Source organism: Camelina sativa, chromosome 19 (genome assembly GCF_030686135.1).
Source record: "Camelina sativa cultivar CO46 ecotype springtype chromosome 19, ASM3068613v1".
Lineage (NCBI taxonomy): Eukaryota > Viridiplantae > Streptophyta > Magnoliopsida > Brassicales > Brassicaceae > Camelina > Camelina sativa.
In genome coordinates, this window is record NC_141898.1 from 10,613,663 (window position 1) to 10,632,986 (window position 19,324).

Sequence of the window (19,324 nt, forward strand, 5' to 3'; positions counted from 1 at the left end):
CATGGTTGAAGTGATTGACAGCGTGTCACAAGCTGTTGGTGGTAATTCTATTTTACCAAGATGTTTGAACCTGTGAAGTGGTTCATGTTGATATGTTATGACATATGGTTGTAATGGGTAATTTCGGGTTATACAGTGGTGTTTCTGGATGTTGAGATTCTTTACATGTCTAACAAGCTCAAGAAGGTGTTGTTGTCAAGGTGTATGATCATACATGTGAGAGACAACACTTTTGGTTTGAGTTAACCCGGTTTGGTTGTAACTCAAACAAGTACAAAGAGTCGATTAAAGATCATTGGTTAAGTGGTTGTTATTTGGTTGGCTCAAGTTGTAACCGGCTCACTCTATCTATATGAGTGATAAGGAGGGTTTGTTATTATGATAAGTTAGAATCAGAGAATTGGTTCAGGTTGAAACAAGGGTGTTTCAATATTTCTGTAGTTGATTCAAGTAAAGGTTTGCTTTCTGTCTCAGTGCGCACAAGAGTTGAAATTCAAGGGATAGCAAGTTAGAATCAGGTGTTGCAGAATGAAATTCAATCACTAAAACAGGTATATGGTGTTTGACAGAAACCATGATGAAAACTGCGTGATTGTTTAACTCATAAGTGGTTTAGCTTATGAAGTGATCTGTTGAGTGAACATGTTATTGGTGTTGTTAACATGTTATTGTATAGCTTATGAGCGGGAATCTCATGATCAAAGCTATGAAGATGTCAAACGCATGACAAGGATGACACAAGAGTGTCTTGAGTACTGGTTTTATCTCTGAAGGAATGGACATGAGAATTGTCGAGGTTCAGGGTTCTGTTTGGTTATTCACAGAAGGATGCGTTGAGATGTGATCCAACTTGAAATAGGAAGTTGTAGTGGAGCAGAAGATTGTCTATGTTTGTTTAACATTGGCCTGTTTGGTCTGTCAGAAACTGGGTCTATGTTTGTTTAACATTGGCCTGTTTGGTCTGTCAGAAACTGGGTCATATATTAGTGTGAAGCCCATACAAGAACCGACTATGTATTAAGTATAAATACATAAGGTCAAACATATGAAGAGGAGAGAGAGCAAAAGAGCGGCGCCGAACCCTAGTTCAGGCGGTTCTAAAGAGGTGAACAGAACTAGAGAGAGATGTAGATTCTCGATGTATCTAGGCTCAATCTCTTGTTATTCTTCTTTCATATGTTGTTCTTTTGAGACTCGATCTAGGATGTTAGACGAGTGTGAGAGGTATGTTGTAACCATAATACATATGTAACTCTTGATCTATAATGGATGTTGAGGACTCTGCTTTCTCTCCAGACGTAGCTGCTAATGCAGTGAACTGGGTTACCAAATCTCGTTGTGTTCTCTGTTTATGTGTTCTCTATATTTCTGTGTTTAAACCTTGTGTCAGATCCATCAATCAGTACTTGATTGAATCTAAAGTTGTTTTATCGATTTACAACACATTCATATAAACTAAACTAACATATATATGGCAGGAGAGTTTCCCGTGGGTTTCTAATGGATTCTCAAATGAGAATGGAATCTGACTTGACAACATAGAGCAAAAATATGATCCTGTAAGTTTAATTATTTCCTTTACTCACAAAAGACGTTTCGTTTTCATTTTTAACTGCAGATAATATTACATGCATATATATATATATATATGCATATATGATATACAGTATGTATACATAATTGGCTCATTTTAAAACTTAGTTCATCAATCCATTAGCTAGTCTTGCTCGTAGATCCTTCCTCAGTATCTTCCCTGATGGAGCTTTAGGAATGGAATCAGTGAAGAACACTTTGTTGATTCTCTTATAAAACACAACCTGATGAATCACGCACACATGCACTATGATCAACGTCAAGCTCGATAATTCACTAAAAAAAAAAAATGAACCAACTAATATATTAACCTGTTTTGACACAAATTGCTTGATTTCATCTTCTGATATATTTGAATCTTTTGATCTCACCACAAACGTAACAGGAACCTCACCAGCATCTTCTTCTTTCATGCTGCACATTAAGAAAATAAATTGGGGAAATAAATAACAAAATTTTAACAATAACCTAATGGTTTTTGCATGTTGTTGGAAAAAAAAAACATATTTTAAAGTTCACATACGCTACAACGGCGACATCGTTGATCTCTGGATGAGTGATGAGGAGAGACTCTAGCTCAGCCGGAGCCACTTGAAAGCCTTTGTACTTGATGAGTTCTTTCAACCGATCGACGATGAAAAGCTCATCGTTATCATCGATGAATCCTACGTCTCCTGTGTGAAGCCAACCGTCTTTATCGATCGTGGAAGCGGTGGCCATGGGATCATTGAGGTAGCCTTTCATGATTTGGCGGCCACGGATGCATATTTCGCCAGATTTGTTCCTAGGCAAGGAATCTCCCGTGTCTGGATCAACTATCTTCATTTCCGCGTTCCGCACGACTGTACCACAAGCTCCTGATTTAACCGGAAACGGCTCTTTCGCGAACCCTAGCGACATTGCTAGCACCGGACCTGCCTCTGTCATCCCATAGCCCTGCTCTAACCAAAATGCATAGTTTTAGACTTCAAACCTTTCAAACTTACAAACACCAAAAAAAAAAACTTACAAACACAATTTGCGTCTGCATGATTATAATAAATTCAAATATTTGTAAGCTTTCAATATATAGTGAACATATAGTTACATAATTTAAAAATGTTAGTTTTTATTATTTGACGTATCCTTAGGCGCGGCAAATTAGCTCAATTTCAGTGTGTGTTTTTTTTTTTGTTGTTGCTCAATTTCTATTTTAGTTAGAGAGATATCTATATTATTACAGTACTCCATCCAAACCTAAGCGGTAAACTAGTTTTACACTTTTACGATTAGACAAATTATATGAACACGGAATAAACCAAAGTCCAAAATCAGATTTTTCCATATAAATCTAATTTTCATTCCAAAAGTCTATAACCAAGAAGAATTGCAAGTAACTTAAAATTTTACTACACGTAACTAGTCTGGCATTACGTATTTTGAATTATACGACATTTTTTTTTTTTTTTTTTTTTTTTTTTTTTTTTTCTCCTTTTATGATATCCGATCCACTCACACGACCTACCACAACTCATCTTTTCACCTACTCAACAAATATTACAAAATAAAAAAGTTTTGGAAAATATATTATAATTTTATACACTTTAGCGGCAGTGAATTATTAATCTTTTAATATAAAAGTGCCTATAGATGGAATCATGGAACCATAAGGAAATGATATTGGCAATGAATATTAATCTTTTAATAAAAGTATTATAGCCAAACTTTGGTTGTGATTATTATTTTACAAAAAAACAAAATAGTTATTTCATAATCTCCATTTTTCCAAATGTAAGGTTGCATATAGACTATAGTAAACTGAATTAAATGGGTCCAAATATACCATATGCAACGTCACGATCTCATTATTTTAGTGTGCTGTCCAATATTTCGTAATTTAGGGGGGGGGGGGGGGGGAGACAAATCGAAACATGTGGGTAACCTCGTGGATACACATAAAATTTAATTTCAACAACAACGAAAAAAAAAAAATCACAATCAAACACAACCAATAATGATATCGACACGCAATGTAATTAATGCATGAACACAAAAATTAGAGAGGAGACAAACCTGACCAAGCTTGGCGTTAGGAAACTTAGCACTTATGGCATCTTCAAGCTCCTTACCAAGACGAGCTGCACCAGACTTTATGATCCTGACCGAACTCAGATCATACTTCTCCGTCTCCGGCGACTTTACTATAGCTAAAACGATCGGTGGCACGACCATAGCCACCGTGACTTTACACCTCTGAATCTGTTCTAGCAAGAGACTTATCTCGAACTTAGGCATTATTAGTATCGTAGCACCGACTCTGAGACTACAGAGCATGATGGAGTTGAGTGCGTAGATGTGGAACATAGGCAAGACGCAGAGGATCACGTCGTCTCTGTGGAAGTAAAGGTTTGGATTCTCCCCGTCGACTTGTTGCGCCACGCTCGTGACGAGACCTTTGTGTGTTAGCATCACTCCTTTAGGGAGTCCCGTCGTGCCTGACGAGTAAGGCAGTGCAACGACGTCTTCCGGAGAAATCTCCGTGTTGACTCGGATGTCTTCGGACTGAGTCAACTTAGAGAAGCGGAGGCAGCCTTCAGGGACGACGTCATCGGTGACTGCGATCAAAACGCCGTCGTTTTGGAGGTTCTTGATTTTGCCGACGTATTGGGATTGTGTGACGATGAGTTTCGCAGCAGAGGCTTTGGCCTGTTTAGTGATCTCCGCTGGAGTAAAGAAGGGGTTCGCGGAGGTGGTGGTTGCTCCGATGAAGGAGGCGGCGAGAAACGTGAGTACCACTTCAGGGGAGTTAGGGAGGAGGAGCATTACGACGTCGTGTTGCTTCACGCCGAGGTTACGAAGACCGGCGCCGATTTTACGGGACGTGGCCTGGACTTCGGCGTAGGAGTACACCTCTCCGGTAGGGCCGTTGATCAAACATGGTTTAGCGGCGAACTCAGAGATGTTTTCGAAGATGTAGTCATGGAGTGTGAGGTGGTTAGGGATGTAAATATCCGGTAGTTTTGATCGGAAAATGACGTCATCGTTCTTTTTCTCATCAGTGATCATCATCACTTCTTTTGTCGACATGATCGCAAGCAAATATCAAGTTTTCTATTTGAATTGAGACTGAGACAGAGCATGATCATGTTGATGATGATCAGAGTGTTTACATATAAAAGCATGTTGTGGTTGGTAAAAGGGTATTATTGTAATAATGTTTTATATGTGGTTACTTTTGTCCTTTTCACGGAATGATTAGTATGGTTTGGTTCGAATAATCTCAAAGTAATGTACCACCAAGTAAAAGGGTTGGTGAGCTACTGTATTATCATTATCCACGCTTTGGATTTTAGTTTCTTACTCTCAGGATTTTTATTTTTATTTTATAATGATTCTTACAACAATGGAAGATGGTTCAAGTCTCTTCTGACATATCAGTTTCAGTAGCAGAGACATACTAATCGCCGTTACACTTCTTGAAACGTTTTGGAGGTCTATCATTGGAGATTCTGAGAAGAGTTTCCTCTGCAACTAGACCAATACTCATCAACAAGCTTGGAGAAGTAAGAATCAGTCTCCATTAGCTTTGAAGGCTCGTCGTACTCCACTAGATTACCTGTCCAACACCAAAGCCCATAATATTGGTCAATGATAACATGTTTTAGAGATTGAAAGACAGAGTTAGTTGATTCATTAGAGAGAAGAATGTTGTTGTTTACCAAAGGAGAGAACCATGACCATGTCACTGTCTATGACCGTTGGTACTCTATGTGCAACTGTTATCACCGTGCAATCTGCAAACTCCTCTCTTATGATTCTCTGAATGATTGCATCTGTGGCTGAATCAATGGAAGCTGTAGCTTCATCTAACACTAATATTTTGTTTCTCTTTTAACAATACTCTTCCGAGACAAAACAGTTGTCTCTGTCCCACGCTCCAGTTCTGTCCTTCATCACTCACTTTTAATTTCGTCCCACCAATAACAAACGATAAACATAAGTGTAACGCCCATTTTGTGAAGTGAAATGAAAACACTAATGTTTTTCAATTACCTGAAGAATCAAGCTTATTAATCAGATTTCTAACCGTCGTCTTGAGCTGACACTTCTCAAGAGCCTGCAAAAAGAAATGGTGTTATTAGTTATTAGGAAGGTTTTCAATCTTTTGGTTTATAAATCTCATTCTTGTTTCTTATTTCACCTTCCATATCTCATCGTCGGAGTAAACACCTAAAGGATCAAGGTTGGACCTTATGCAGCCACGGAAAAGAGCTGGTTCTTGAGGAATGATACTGAGTTTCATTCTCAAGTCCTTTAGGCCAATCTTACTTATGTCAATGCCATCAATCAATATGCAACCACTTGCTGGTTCTACCAAACGAAACAATGCACTGATTAAAGTGCTTTTCCCACTTCCCGTTCTCCCAACAACTCCTGCTCTTGTCCCTTCCCTGAATGTGCAAGAGATTCCTTTGAGAACTAATGGAGCGTTGGGACGATATCTTATCTGAAACAAATAAATGACGTAAATCAGTGCCTTCAGCATAATAATTACTATCATTTTGTAACACACTACATATTTTCTTCTAACCTTAAGATCCTGCAAGTGAATCGTACCAGTGGAAGGCCATGAGGAAGGTGGTCTTCTATCCTCCACAATTGCAGGAGCTTCTTCTGGTATATTAATATATTGTTTTATTCTCTCTACTGAAATGATTGAATTCGATAAGGTGCAATACCATCGGGTCAGAAACACCTGAGTTTGTGTCATAGTTAGTGCATAAGACAGCGAAAGCCCAACGAGGCCTGCAACACAGAGGCATAAGTTCATGCAGAACCTTTCAGTTTGATGAATACCATAAATATAACAGATTTTCTCAAACAAAGCTCATGCTATATTGAGACAAACTGTGGCGATGTGATGTAATGAGTTAAATAAGTCATGTACCTGGAGCTATGTAACCCTTGGGGATAAGGATAAGCAGAAGTGCACATGTGAACAAGGTCACATTCTGCAGAGTCTCTATCCTCAGAATCACCCACTCCATGGCTGCATTAGACAGAAAGAATAGCACGGCATCTGCATCAATTAGGTGTAAGTAGTTTTTGAAGAATCTCTCTACCGTTCCAAAAGCTCGTATTGTCACCACTCCAAGTGAGGTTTCTGCAGCATAATTTATCACTGGAGCTTTGGTTGTTCCACTGATTCTAATCAGCTCCCTTGCAGAGGCTAGATAGTAATCCTTTTTTTTTTCAACAAAGAAGCGGATGTTAATAATGACTTCTTTGCTGCATAAACGAACTGGAAAGGAAGTAAAATGGCAACATGTACCTGAACAACTTTTGTGGCTGCCAAAGCAAGAAGAGCTATTATAATTACTTGCCATGTCACATATGTCATGATGGTAAGAGTTGCAGCGAGCTCAATAGCCGGTCCTACTACAAATATGAATGCAAATGGGATGTCAAAGTCCAAGATGTTCATATCAGAAGAGGCCTGCAAATGTTACATTTTACTACATCATCATTAAGTTAAATAGTTTATTAATATACATGTAAGCAAAGCAATCTTACTCGAGTGAGAATGCGCCCAACGGGAGTAGAATCGAAGAAAAGCATTGGGGATTTAAAGACTGCATTTGTGAAACCAGTGAAGAAGGCCTCGGAAGCTTTTAGTCCAAGATGAGCAGTTGTAATAGCTCTCACGTATACAAACCCCGAACTAAGAGTTGAGATAATACTGTAGACTCCAATAAGCATTGTATTAGTGAGTTTAGGGATCCCTATGGCAAAAGCCAGCCAGTATGTTGATGCAGCCTGGAAAACTACAAAGCCAACCTGACCCAATACACTTGACCATAGAAGACACCATCCTCGAGACACACGGATATAGTCCAAGAAAGGTTTCAACCCAACATAACCGCTCTCTGTTTCTTCTTCTTGTGTAAGTTGTACCCCTGGAACATCCATTGTTGCGATCTCTTCTTCGATTTTTTCGACAACCGTCATGTTTCTTATCTCTCTGTCTACACCCCCTTTCCTAAGATCTCCGAGGCTTTCATTACTCGCTAAAGGTAATACAGTTACTGCATCATTATGAGCATTCACCAGCTGTTGGAATACAGTCCCCATCATTAAGAGCTCCTCATACTTTCCTGACTGAGTGATTCTTCCCTCCTCCATAACCTGATCAATATCACCAATGAATAATAATTAAACAGTTAAGACGTAGAATAAAGTTTTTTCATTTGCTGCCCCTCAAGTTTTACCAGGATTTTATCAACTTCTGAGAGATACTCGACTTGGTGAGTGACCAGAATGACAGTTTTTCCCTTCAGCGCATCCTCAACACATTTCTGCAGTCACAGTTCAACATATTAAGAAGCAGTCATTAATAAAAGCTTCTTTGAATGCCAATATGCAATGTTCTCACTTACATGAAAAAGAATTCCAGCTGTATGTGCATCCACAGCACTAAAAGGGTCATCAAGGAGGTAAACATCAGCGTCTGCATAGACAGCACGGGCCAGCTGAATCCTTTGCTTTTGTCCTCCGCTCAAATTAATCCCTCTTTGTCCTATTTCCGTGAGGTCACCATGTCCAAAACCGCTCATGTCTTTGTCCAACGCACATGCTTTTATAGCAGCATTGTATCTTCCAGCTTCCATGGCCTTCCCATAGAGAATATTGTCCCGGATGGTACCACTTTGAATCCACGAGGTCTGAGAAACATAAGCGATGGACCCAGAGACCTTTACCTGTTTTCCAATTGGAAAATATCAAGGAAGCATTTTGTGACAAAAAGATTTCTACTAAATGAACAAAGTTAAAGTCAGTCTTGGTGGCTCTTTTGCTTACAGTTCCAGAAATTTTAGGTATTTCACCAAGTACTGCATGCAACAACGATGATTTTCCTGCCCCAACTGGTCCACAAACCGCAACTTTTTGCCCATGCTTAATTTCCAAATGTATATTTTGAAGAGTTGGAATCTTAGTTTCTGGATCCCAACTGAAGCTGCCTGCTTGTATGTCCACTGTTGTTCCAGATCTCTGTAGACCACTTCTTTCAGTTTCATCGATCTTTAGCTCGTCATCAAGCAAGAAGTTGTTTAATCTTTGGAAAGAGACATTGACTTGGATGATAGCAGAAATTGCCTGAGGTATAATTTTAACAGGCTCTGACATAACTCTTAGTGTAGCTAAAACTGTAAAAATGGTGCTTGCGTTCAGTGGCGCGCTCTTCAATAGAGCACATCCCACGAAAATAACAGAAGAAACTATGGTTGGAGACATCCAATAGAGGACACTACCAAAGGCTTTTGTCACCTGAGCCCTAGCCAACCATTTAAATTCATCATCACGACATGATTCTATCTTTTTCTTGAACTCCTCTTCCCATGACTGCAGCTTAATGACTTTCATGCTGTTCAAAATCTCTGAGGTGGACCTCAATCGCTTATCCTGTGCGATCATGAACTGGGTCTGGCAGTTCTGTAGCATCTTTGCGAATGGCAGATTAAGGAAACCACACAGGAGAAGGAGAATAAAACCTGGAAAAGCTCCTGCTCCAACCACTCCAAAAAGTACAGCTGTAGAAAGCAAAAGCTGCAGTGTAAGGCTCCATCCCGAGTGGAACCACCATAAGGATTCTCCCATACGATATGCATCCACGGCGATATAATTCACAATCTCCCCAGATGAATGCCTTTTCCTCCCCAAACTTGATAGCTTTAGCTGCTTTTTATATGCAGCTACCATTAGCGCTGATCTAATCCTCATTCCTGATCTCCTTGATGCAAAATACCAATGTCTCATTGACAAGGATTCAACTAGCTTCAGCATAACTAGACAAGCTAAGTTGAAGAAACCATTGGGGAGATCCCTGTGATCACTGTTTGCATAATCCACAAAGACATATAACATTAGTGGAAGAGATACAACCGCAACTGTTCTGAAAAATGCACAAACGGTTATCAGTATGTTCTCCTTGAAGTAAACTTTTGCAACGGCTCTAAACACCAAGTTTCTTTCCTTCGTTGAGCTTCCATCTGCAAGAAGACTATCCCATGCTTGAGAAAATTTATTGTAAGCTAATAGAGCCTCATCCTCAGGGACTACATTTGGGATATCTTCTCGGGATAATGGCCTCTTGAATCCTAGCGAGAGTAAAGGATTCATCCAAGAGAAGGACAGCATACTGAAAAATCCAGCTGTTGCTAATCCTGCCGGTTCTTTTCTAGGATTTTCAGTTAATAGAGGATCTGTTTCACTGCAATCTTGAGCTGCTGCAGAAGAAGATCTCAAATTCATCCATGAGCAAAGGAGAAGAAAAAGACCCATGGGGGAGGTAATGACGTCGAAGCTTCGGATATCATTTCCCTGCAAAAGTATCCCACTCCTTGCTGCTAAATCCAACAAAACAAAAGACGCCCACCAAACAGATTCAAGAATCTTAATCAGCTTGGAGCCATTAACAAGCATCGAAACCGCAAGTGAGACCCAAATGATCCCTTCAACAAAGCAAGGAGCCCAGGGGGTTTCATTGGCGTCATTAGCACCATAAATCAGACTACTTAATCCAACACCGATAAAAACGATGCTGGTGAGAATACAGCAAATAGCTGCAGCCACAAAGATCCATCCTTTCTTGCGGCGCCTGACTATAAAATATTTTGAAACAGAACCAGCTATCAAGAGCAAGTAGAAGATGCTGAGGAAAAACAAATTCAAGAAATCTATTGCGGTTCTTTGGAAGCAAGAAGAAGCCAAATTGAGCTCAACATCACACCATTTAAGGTTTCCTGCGTTATACAAAAAAAAGACCCATCACAGGAGATAACAATAAGCAAATCATCAACACTTTTATACATCGTTTATTTTTTTGTCTTTTAGAGGAACAGAAGAACACAAGAAGCCAAGTGGGGAGATTCTAATGATCCCACCATAGAGAGTATGAATGATTAAACTCGTTAGATTCTAAAAGTTTGTTTTTTTCCTACAAAGAACCTCACACACAACCCAAGAACACTGCCTCCAAAAAAAAAAAATGGAAAATTTAAAGAACCAACGATTAAGAACTAAAAAAAAGGGTAAAGTGGTACCAATCGAAACCACCATTATAGAAGCAAGCAACTGAGCTCAATCAACAAACAAACAAACAAACAAACAAACAAACAAACAAAAAGCTTCTGCCTTTATGAAACAAACCCTGAGATGAGAGGTTTCATTGATGTTTGTTTCACTAAAGCTAAACCAGGTATCTAATCTAAATGATTGAGTCGAATTAGACGGCTTCTTGGAACTGTCGCCAGATACAATTTATTCCTGACTGACTACACTACGTAATTGCATAGATTCATAAACCCACATACCCGTGGTCCCGTATGAGTATGACTGTGAATCCAAACGAGAATCACGCCCGGAGGAGGGGGAGGGGTCTCTTACCATTAATGCAGTGAGAAAGAAAGAAAAAACTCTGTTTCCTGCCTGACATGTGTTTACTTAAATGATACAATACAACAAAAAAAAGAAGAAGCATCGTCTCAACGTTGCAGCACTTCCTGGAGCAATGTAATTTTCACTCAACAGAGCCCAAAAAGGCGGATTGTGCAATATTAATATTTTGTCGTAAACCAATATTTTTTTGAGATTAACTAAAACCAGATGAGTTTACCTCCACGCTAGTTGACAAATAAATATTTGGAAAAATGATTGTCACCTATATACTCCAAACACATGGCCACACACGTATAAACAATAATGTTATGTTAACTAATAATGTTATGTTAACTAAAAATATAATTTTGTTTATACGACAACAAAATACAAAAAAATTATATACCAAAAAAATTAAAAATTATATTACAAACAAAATTTATGATATATCTAGTAACTAATTTTGTTAATACAGAAAATATAGAAAAAAAATATATAAAAAATAATATAGTAAAACAATACCACCAGAATTTTATGTTTAGTAGATTTTTTTTTATAAAACTTTAACAAATATATACCTTTTCTTTTTAAAAATTATTTTTTGTTTTGTATTTTCAAAGGTGGGGGTTTTAAATATTTTTTCTTTTTACTTATTTATAAGATTATGTCATTTGAAATATATCAAAGGCATTGCCAACTATTTCTTTGATTTTACAAGACCAACCTTTGATTTTACAAAATCAACTTTTGTTTTTTTAACTATCTTCTAGATATATGTCCTTCATGTAAATAAATAGAATTTTCATTATTTTCTTCCTTTCTTTTTCTTATTAAAAACAAAGAAATAGTTGGCATTGTCTTGGATATATTTCAAATGACAAAATCTTATAAATAAGTAAAAAGAAAAAAAAAATTTAAAACCCCCACTCTTGAAAATACAAAAGAAAAAATTATTTTTAAAAGGAAAATGTATATATTTGTTATAATTTTATGAAAAAATCTACTACACATAAAATTTTGGTAGTATAGTTTTATTATATTATTTTTGGTACATTTTCTGTATTAACAAATTAGTTACTAGATATACCACAAATTTTGTTTGTCATATAATCTATTTTTTTGGTATATAATTTTCTTGTATTTTTTTTCGTATAACTTTTTGTTGTTATATTTTGTTTTTGTAAATTATACAAATCATTTAATATTTTTTATTTTATTTATCAAAAATACATAAAAACTAAAAAAAATATTATTAGGAAAAAAGAAAAATATTTATTGTTTTGAATATTTTTCTGGTCAACGCCGGTCAACACTAGTCAATGTCGGTCAACGCTGGTCAACGCCGGATTCCGACCAACCAAACACCGGAGTTGAATGTTTATGGTGTTGTACACATAACCTATGTTTATTTATGGATGTCCTTATGTAATGACAATAGTTCACGTAGTTAACAATACATTTATATTGTTTGTGTAACATCCGCGAACCAGAATTTGTATTTTTGGTCTGAGTGTCGATCGACACCAACATTTCCAGATTCAACCGGTTTGTTTTGGTTGCTGTTTGGTTTGGTTTGGTTCAATTAGAAATCTCTAAACCGACATATTTAAGAGGTGGGTCGACAAAAAAGGGTTAAGAAAAGTTTATTTTTGTCGCCGCTTAAGTGTTTCAAAGAGAAAAAGGAGACTTGTGAGTATTCTTGAGTTTTGGATAGATTGTGGTGGTTTCTGGGAAGATCTGTTGCTGGGATTGCATCAGAAGCTTGCTAGGAGTGTGTGATAGCTGTTTTTGAGTCAGTTTCTCCTACAAAAGAGGTGAGTGCATGACCATGGCTTATCTAAGCTTGAGAATTCTATGTTTCCTTGTGATTTTGAGTTGTTTGATTGATTCCTTGTTTGCTTGTGGTTGTTTTGGTGTTATACGTCCTTATGTGGCTTATGGATGAGTTTGGGATGAATGAGAGGCTTTGGGAAGCGGAGATCTGCAAGAGAGCGTCGAGGAAGACGATGCTCGGCATCATTGTCGATCAACACCTTCGGTGTGTCGGTCGACACTTGTGCGAGGACGGCTTGGGAATCTTTGGGAGTGTCGATCGACACCATGTGGAGGTGTCGGTCGACACAACTAGGGTTTTTGGGAGGTGTCAAGCAGGTGTCGGTCGACATCAGGTTGTCAGTGTCGATCGACACTGGTATGGTGTCGGTCGATACCAAATTTTGTTGGTCGACGATTGCTTGTTTCTGGGTTTGATTGATTTTGTTGATGATTGCTTGACATTAAATGCTTGTGTGTATAGCCCAGTAGATGAGAGGATTGCCTCACTAAGTATTTGTGATAATAGTTACGCATTTCAATTGTTGTTTGTGGTGTACAGGTAAAGGCAAAGTGTGATCGTGGAATCAAGGCGATGAGGAGGAGGATGTTCTAGAGGCTTGATTGATTGTGGTCTAGCTATTGTTAGGTTGCTAGTATTGAGTTGATAGAAAATTGTAGGATGTTGGAAATTGGTTATTTCATTGTTAGTTTTGGATTATGGCATTGTTGGTTATTGGATTGTTATTGTTGGAATTCTTATTGGTGTAATGGAATTGTTTTGTTATCCGCTGTTGTTGATTGTGCTAGGGTGTTAGTGGGTATGGGACCACTAGTGAATTAATATTAAAAAAAAAAAAAAAAAAACGGGAAGGGTTGTTTCAGTTTGTATGTGTGACCATGTGTTGGCGTATACTTCACGTAGGTGAAAATAATTTTTCCTAAATATTTTGGCTCTGATTTTTACTCTAAAATAAATAATTCTATTTATATATTTTATTTTAACTCCTACCATAATATAAAATGGCCTTTTATTTTAAAACTTACAAATTCTTTCCACTTATTTTAATTTAAACAAAATATCTAACAAAATTGGAATATTATTTAAAAATAAAATTTCATTACAAAACATAATAGAAGATACAATGATTAAACATATTTATTTAAACATCATCATTAATATACTTTTCTCACAAATGATCAACTAATGTGTTTCGATTTCGAAGTGAAAAATGGTTTTTTTTTGTCTTTGATTTGTCTACTAAATTATAAAATCACTGTAGTTTAGTTTTTTTTTTCTTTTTTTATTTAAGGGCAATGTTAGCTGAGTTTTTTTTCTTTTTCAATGTTAGTTGAGTTTTAAATATATATTATTAGGTTTTGATGCTAATTATGAACTTTTTAGTTTATCCTTTCTGATTTGATCGTTTTTTTGTCAATCACACATTTATTAAAATAAGACTCCAGAATTAGTAGCTCAAACCGCAGGATATGAATCATGGGGTTGTACCCTATGGAGGTTGAGGATTAGGGCTTCCCCGATCCTCGTTGAGTTATCTTTGCTTTGTGGATGACTCTTGGAAAGAGACGGATCGCTATGCTAGTAGAGGCTGGTTTTGCATTTCGCCCAGGGGTGAAGATCCTACAATGGGAGCAGCCAACCTTCGTCGCAGTCTTTCCCCTCTTCATGTGGAGGTTGAAGCCCTTATATGGGCCATGAGGTGTTTGATTGGAGCGGATAACCAATCTGTCGTCTTTCTCACGGATTGCTCTGACTTGGTGAAGATGGTGTCTTCGACTTCTGAGTGGTTAGCTTTTACACCTTATTTGGAGGACATACTAGCGGACAAAGAGCGGTTTGCTTCTTTTTCATTAGTCTTCGTTCCTCGCTCTCAAGATGGTGAAGCGTATAGTTTGGCGCGACGTGTTCGCTCAGTTCCGCATTTAGTTACCTGTGGAAACAATTTTCCTTCGCATTGGCTCGTTTGAGTCAATCTTGTACTTTGATGGCAGAAAAAAAAAACGAAATTTGAGAAACAAACTTTCCTGAATAACAAGCGAGGTAATCCACACTCGAATTACACGAACGTGAAATCTTGGACAGTAATAAAAGGGGAAAGGAAGCACGGAACAGATGGAAATCATCTAGAATGGAAAGTTATGTTAATTTTTTTTCAGCTAATCAAATATATTGATATAAAAAAAAGTTTATACGACACATAAGCATCTTAAAACAGTAGTTGCCAAAACAAAAAGCTTCTCAAAACAATTGTTTATGTAAATATACAAAATATTACAATTTAGATGAAGCCATCACGCAATCATTACATTTATAGGCTAACTGCATTTGCAAAAATATCCTTTAGTATAATTCAAATAAATAACTAATTGGCGACGGCAAAGGCGACTTTGAGTTTTTAACTTAATCTTTTGATGGTCGATGGTTTAGGGTGCTGGTTTCTGGTTTCTTAGGGCATCCGCATTGGGAGAACACTTTTGAGTGTTCTTAGAGTAAAAATATTATAAAAATAATGTAAGATTATTAGTTAAGATTTTTTGTTAAAAAGTTTTTATTGGGAGAATATGTTTAAGATCATAATATTTAATAATATAATAATCTTAAACATATTACAATTATAAAAACTTTAAAAAATAACATTTAAATTACAAACTGAAAAAACTTTTACTAAAATTCAAAATACAATACCAAATTTTTATGAAACATAAAAAACATTGTAAATAAAATAAAATAAAAAACCTAACAAACATATTACTTAATTAGTTAAAGCACACAAACATTTTATTTAACTAATACATAGTTTAATGTCCAAATTTATTCCATATATTCTCAATCAAATCCTCCTTTAATTTGTGATGTGCTTGTCTATCACGAATTATTGTATGACCATCACCTAAACCCTCAAGATTTGAAGGCATATTTACTGAAAACGTAAGATCTGGAGTAGTTCCGGTTCCATCTTCTTGTTGGAATTCTTGTTCGTCATAGAGTGTGTATGAATCTTGTTCATCTTCGACAATCATATTATGGAGTATGAGACATACTCTCATAATATATGCAATTTTACCCTTTGACCATAAAAGAGATGGATTTTTAATCATGGCGAATCTAGATTGCAGGACTCCAAATGCACGCTCAACATCTTTTTGTGCACCTTCTTGACGTTCTGCAAACAAACGATGTTTCGGGTGTTGTGGTTGTGGGATAGATTTAACAAATGTTGCCCATTCGGGGTAAATACCATCCGTCAGATAGTAAGCCAAATTATACTCACTTCCATTGATACAGTACGTAACTTCAGGAGCTCGACCGTAAATAATGTCATTAAATATTGGTGATTGATCAAGAACATTTAAATCGTTACAAGTACCTGGAGCTTCAAAAAATGCAGAGATCTTGTGAAGCTACCGCCTCCTAAACAATTGTTGGTTTACCGGTGCCTCGTGAATACATTCCTTTCCAAGCGGTTGGGCAATTTTTCCACTTCTAATGCATACAGTCGATGCTTCCAACCATCCCGGGAAAACCCCGCTGTTCTCCATAAAAGAGTAGCCTTTGAAGATCCTCTGGTGTGGGTCGGCATAGGTATTCAGTGCCAAACAAGTCCACTATGCCGACAACAAAATGTTCCAAACATTTACGAGCAGTCGATTCAGCAAGAGGTATATATTTGTCGACCGAGTCCGACCCAGTCCCATATGCTAATAGTCGAATTGCTGCAGTACATTGTTGTAGCGGTGATAAACCATTCCGGAAGGTTGCATCCTTTTTTGGTTTAAAGTATGGAACTTCTTCACTGAGACGATTCACAATACGCAAGAACAATGACTTGTTCATCGTCGGCGAAATTGCCTCTCTGCGTAAGTTGGATTATCAGAAAAATAATCGTTCCACAAACGTTCGTGCCCTTCTTCCCGTTTTCTATCGATCTATATACGTGTATTCCTTTCGACCGGAATTTCCTCTTCAGCAGCTTCAAATTGGTTACTAAATTGCTCTTGAAAAAATTGGTTTAAACTATCATTATTCGGATCATAATGGTAGTGAAAATTGTTGGAAGAAGATGCCATAAAAGCTATGTATTAGTAAGATGAACAATAGAAAATAATACAAGAGAATAAACTTGCAATTTGTAGATAGAGAGAGAAGAGAATTGTATGTTTTTGGTGAGAGAAAGAAATTGGTTTATGAGAAAATGTATGTTTGATTTTGATGATTTACACTCTTGTGCTCTTCTGATATATATAGAGGGTAAATACATGAGCATGTGATACTTCAAGTTCGGTGTGACTCTGTCTTTGTTTATACATGTGATACTTCATTTTCGGACAAACATGTGAACTTTGGTCTTTGTTACAAACAAATTCTTGTGACTCTGTCTATAAAAGTAAAATCCAAAGAAAGAAAACAAATTCATGTGTCTCTGTCTTTAAAACTAAAATCCAAACAAACAAAACAAATTCATGTGACTCAGTCTTTAAAACTACAATCCAAATACCAAACTGTGCCTACAATCATGCATTAGTCGATCCACAGCTTCACTACTAGCCGATCCAAAGCCTAATTTAATTTACTTAGTAAACAAGATAAATACCACTAGCAAAACACTCATACCGAAGCAAACAACAACTACAATTTCAGGGGCCATTTGAAACAATGGTTTCTTCTCTCATGCCTCAGTAACAAGCCTCTCCAGGTTCACCAACCTCTGATCTGAATGGTTTTGTTGGTCCTTGAGCTGGATCAGTTGGTCCTTGAGCTGGATCAGTTGTGTCTCATAATCAGGAAGTGGTTCAGCTTCACGGCTCCACAGACTTGTGAATCCAATCTCAGTTGATGATTGTAGAGGATAGTAACAGGTCTCAGCCTCCTCTTCGGAACTATAGTCTAATGGGCTGTTTATACCATAGTCGTATTCAGAGTCCATGTCTTTTTCAACCTGAAACCGAAAACACATAGATAAGTATAACAATGAAAACAAAAACAAGTTTGTGAAGGCTTGCCAACGCTTATGAAATAGGTAATAAATCAGAATGCAATCAGAATTCAAAAACAAAAGAAAGATTTATAAACCAAACATAAGCCAATTCATTAAAAACATAAACTAGAGTTAAAACAAACATAAATATAAGACAAACATAAACTAGAGTTAAAACAAACATAAACATAAGACAAACATACTACAACGGACATGTCATCGTCTGTTTCATCTAAGTTAAAACAGTTCAGCCATTAGCTTCTTCTTTAGAGCTTTTTCATCTTCATCTAGAGTTTCTTTCTTAGCAATGAGAGTGTCAAGAATGGACATCTTTTGAATTTCTTTCATGCCCTCTAAATCCTTCTTTTTGTTTTCCCACATGTGACTAAACTCTGCAGATGGTGCAGCCTTCTTTTTACCTTTGTTCCTTAATTTTTTCATTGCCTTTATGCCAGCAGGCCTGCTCTCGTGCTCACCCACAACAGACCCTGAAGATGGTGCAGCATCATCGGCTTTTCTTTTGTTAGAGCTGGTTGTCTTTGGAGTGGGGTTCATAGCCTCCAGATTAATCCATTTCTGTTCATAGCGGAGCACATTCCAAGCATACTCCAAACCAAACTTCCTCTTGTACAGCTTAGTGTAGATTTGGTGAGCATTCTGCAGAATATCCAAATCATTCATGCCACTAGCTTTCTCACCCTTTGACTCTGCATAAGCTCCACAAAACCTGCTCACTTCCTTGCTGATTTTTTGCCATCTTTGTCTACAATGGTCAGGGCGCCTTGGTTCACCACCACCAAGTACATGATCACTTGATGCATAATAGTCACCAATACGCTTCCAAAAGGACCCAAATGGTTGGGCATTCCCAACTATTGCATCCTTCGATGTGTTTAACCAGCCGCTTATTAGGACTAAGTCATCTTGTGTGGACCATATCCTTCTCTCCCTACGCTGTTCTGCTGTCTCTTCTGGTTGACTATGAGGTTGACTCGGCTGTGAACTAGTTTGTGAACTAAAAGAAGGGATTTGAGAGGAACCAATGTTTACATTGGGAGCAAAGCTGTCATATGGGAAGTTAAGAAGGCTAAAGTAGGATTGAGACTGACTATTAGGAGTATTATTTGATTCCATAGCAATCAGATTTAACACGGAAGAAGGTGAGGAAGAGAGATTATTGGAAAGTTCTTAGAGATTGGTAAGAAAGAAGGAAATAAGATTGGTTAATATAGAGAAGTCAAGAAGATCATTAAATTCAAAGTTTGGTGTTGTTACAGACTTTTAATTCTAAATAACCATTACCTACTTCAGTCAAATCAGAAGTAAATAAAGGTCATTAAGTGTTTTTTATATGTAAACCAAAAAGTTTGGTTTTGTTAATGCATTGAACTCAGTTTTTAAAGTTTAGTCTCCTATTAGCCGAGAACATGACCAAAACCACTCAAACATATTATACAAGAGATAAACCAATTAACCATCCGAGACCATCACAACTAAAGTCTGAGAAA

At 37.2% G+C, this 19,324-nt stretch overlaps 2 protein-coding genes and 1 pseudogene across 3 annotated transcripts; all 3 read right to left on the reverse strand.

Annotated features, from left to right (window-relative positions):
- Positions 1-1,541: 1,541 nt before the first annotated feature.
- On the reverse strand, positions 1,542-4,952 carry LOC104766017 (4-coumarate--CoA ligase 2). Its single transcript, XM_087502676.1, has 4 exons — positions 3,646-4,952; positions 2,117-2,529; positions 1,905-2,007; positions 1,542-1,817 (listed from the first exon to the last, which is right to left on the reverse strand). The coding sequence occupies exons 1-4, from the start codon at positions 4,657-4,659 to the stop codon at positions 1,698-1,700; spliced, it is 1,650 nt and encodes a 549-aa protein (XP_087358802.1). The 5' UTR covers positions 4,660-4,952; the 3' UTR covers positions 1,542-1,697.
- LOC104766015 (ABC transporter C family member 8-like) lies at positions 4,920-11,153 on the reverse strand (annotated as a pseudogene). Its single transcript, XR_015591386.1, has 12 exons — positions 10,944-11,153; positions 8,431-10,373; positions 8,010-8,330; positions 7,842-7,928; positions 7,147-7,758; positions 6,905-7,069; positions 6,521-6,815; positions 6,164-6,378; positions 5,774-6,079; positions 5,626-5,689; positions 5,292-5,532; positions 4,920-5,188 (listed from the first exon to the last, which is right to left on the reverse strand). The product of XR_015591386.1 is annotated as an ABC transporter C family member 8-like (transcript).
- Positions 11,154-18,053: 6,900 nt separating this feature from the next.
- On the reverse strand, positions 18,054-18,952 carry LOC147920396 (uncharacterized). Its single transcript, XM_087500875.1, has 2 exons — positions 18,552-18,952; positions 18,054-18,473 (listed from the first exon to the last, which is right to left on the reverse strand). The coding sequence occupies exons 1-2, from the start codon at positions 18,948-18,950 to the stop codon at positions 18,054-18,056; spliced, it is 819 nt and encodes a 272-aa protein (XP_087357001.1). The 5' UTR covers positions 18,951-18,952.
- Positions 18,953-19,324: the final 372 nt, after the last annotated feature.

Coding starts and splice junctions, on each gene's coding strand:
- LOC104766017 (XM_087502676.1), bottom strand. CDS start 4,659: ATGTCGACAAAAGAAGTGATGATGATCACTGATGAGAAAAAGAACGAT. Junction 2,530..3,645: donor CTAACGCCAAGCTTGGTCAG/GTTTGTCTCCTC, acceptor TGGTTAGAGCAG/GGCTATGGGATGACAGAGGC. Junction 2,008..2,116: donor AACGATGTCGCCGTTGTAGC/GTATGTGAACTT, acceptor CTTAATGTGCAG/CATGAAAGAAGAAGATGCTG.
- LOC147920396 (XM_087500875.1), bottom strand. CDS start 18,950: ATGGAATCAAATAATACTCCTAATAGTCAGTCTCAATCCTACTTTAGC. Junction 18,474..18,551: donor GGCAAAAAATCAGCAAGGAA/GTGAGCAGGTTT, acceptor GATATTCTGCAG/AATGCTCACCAAATCTACAC.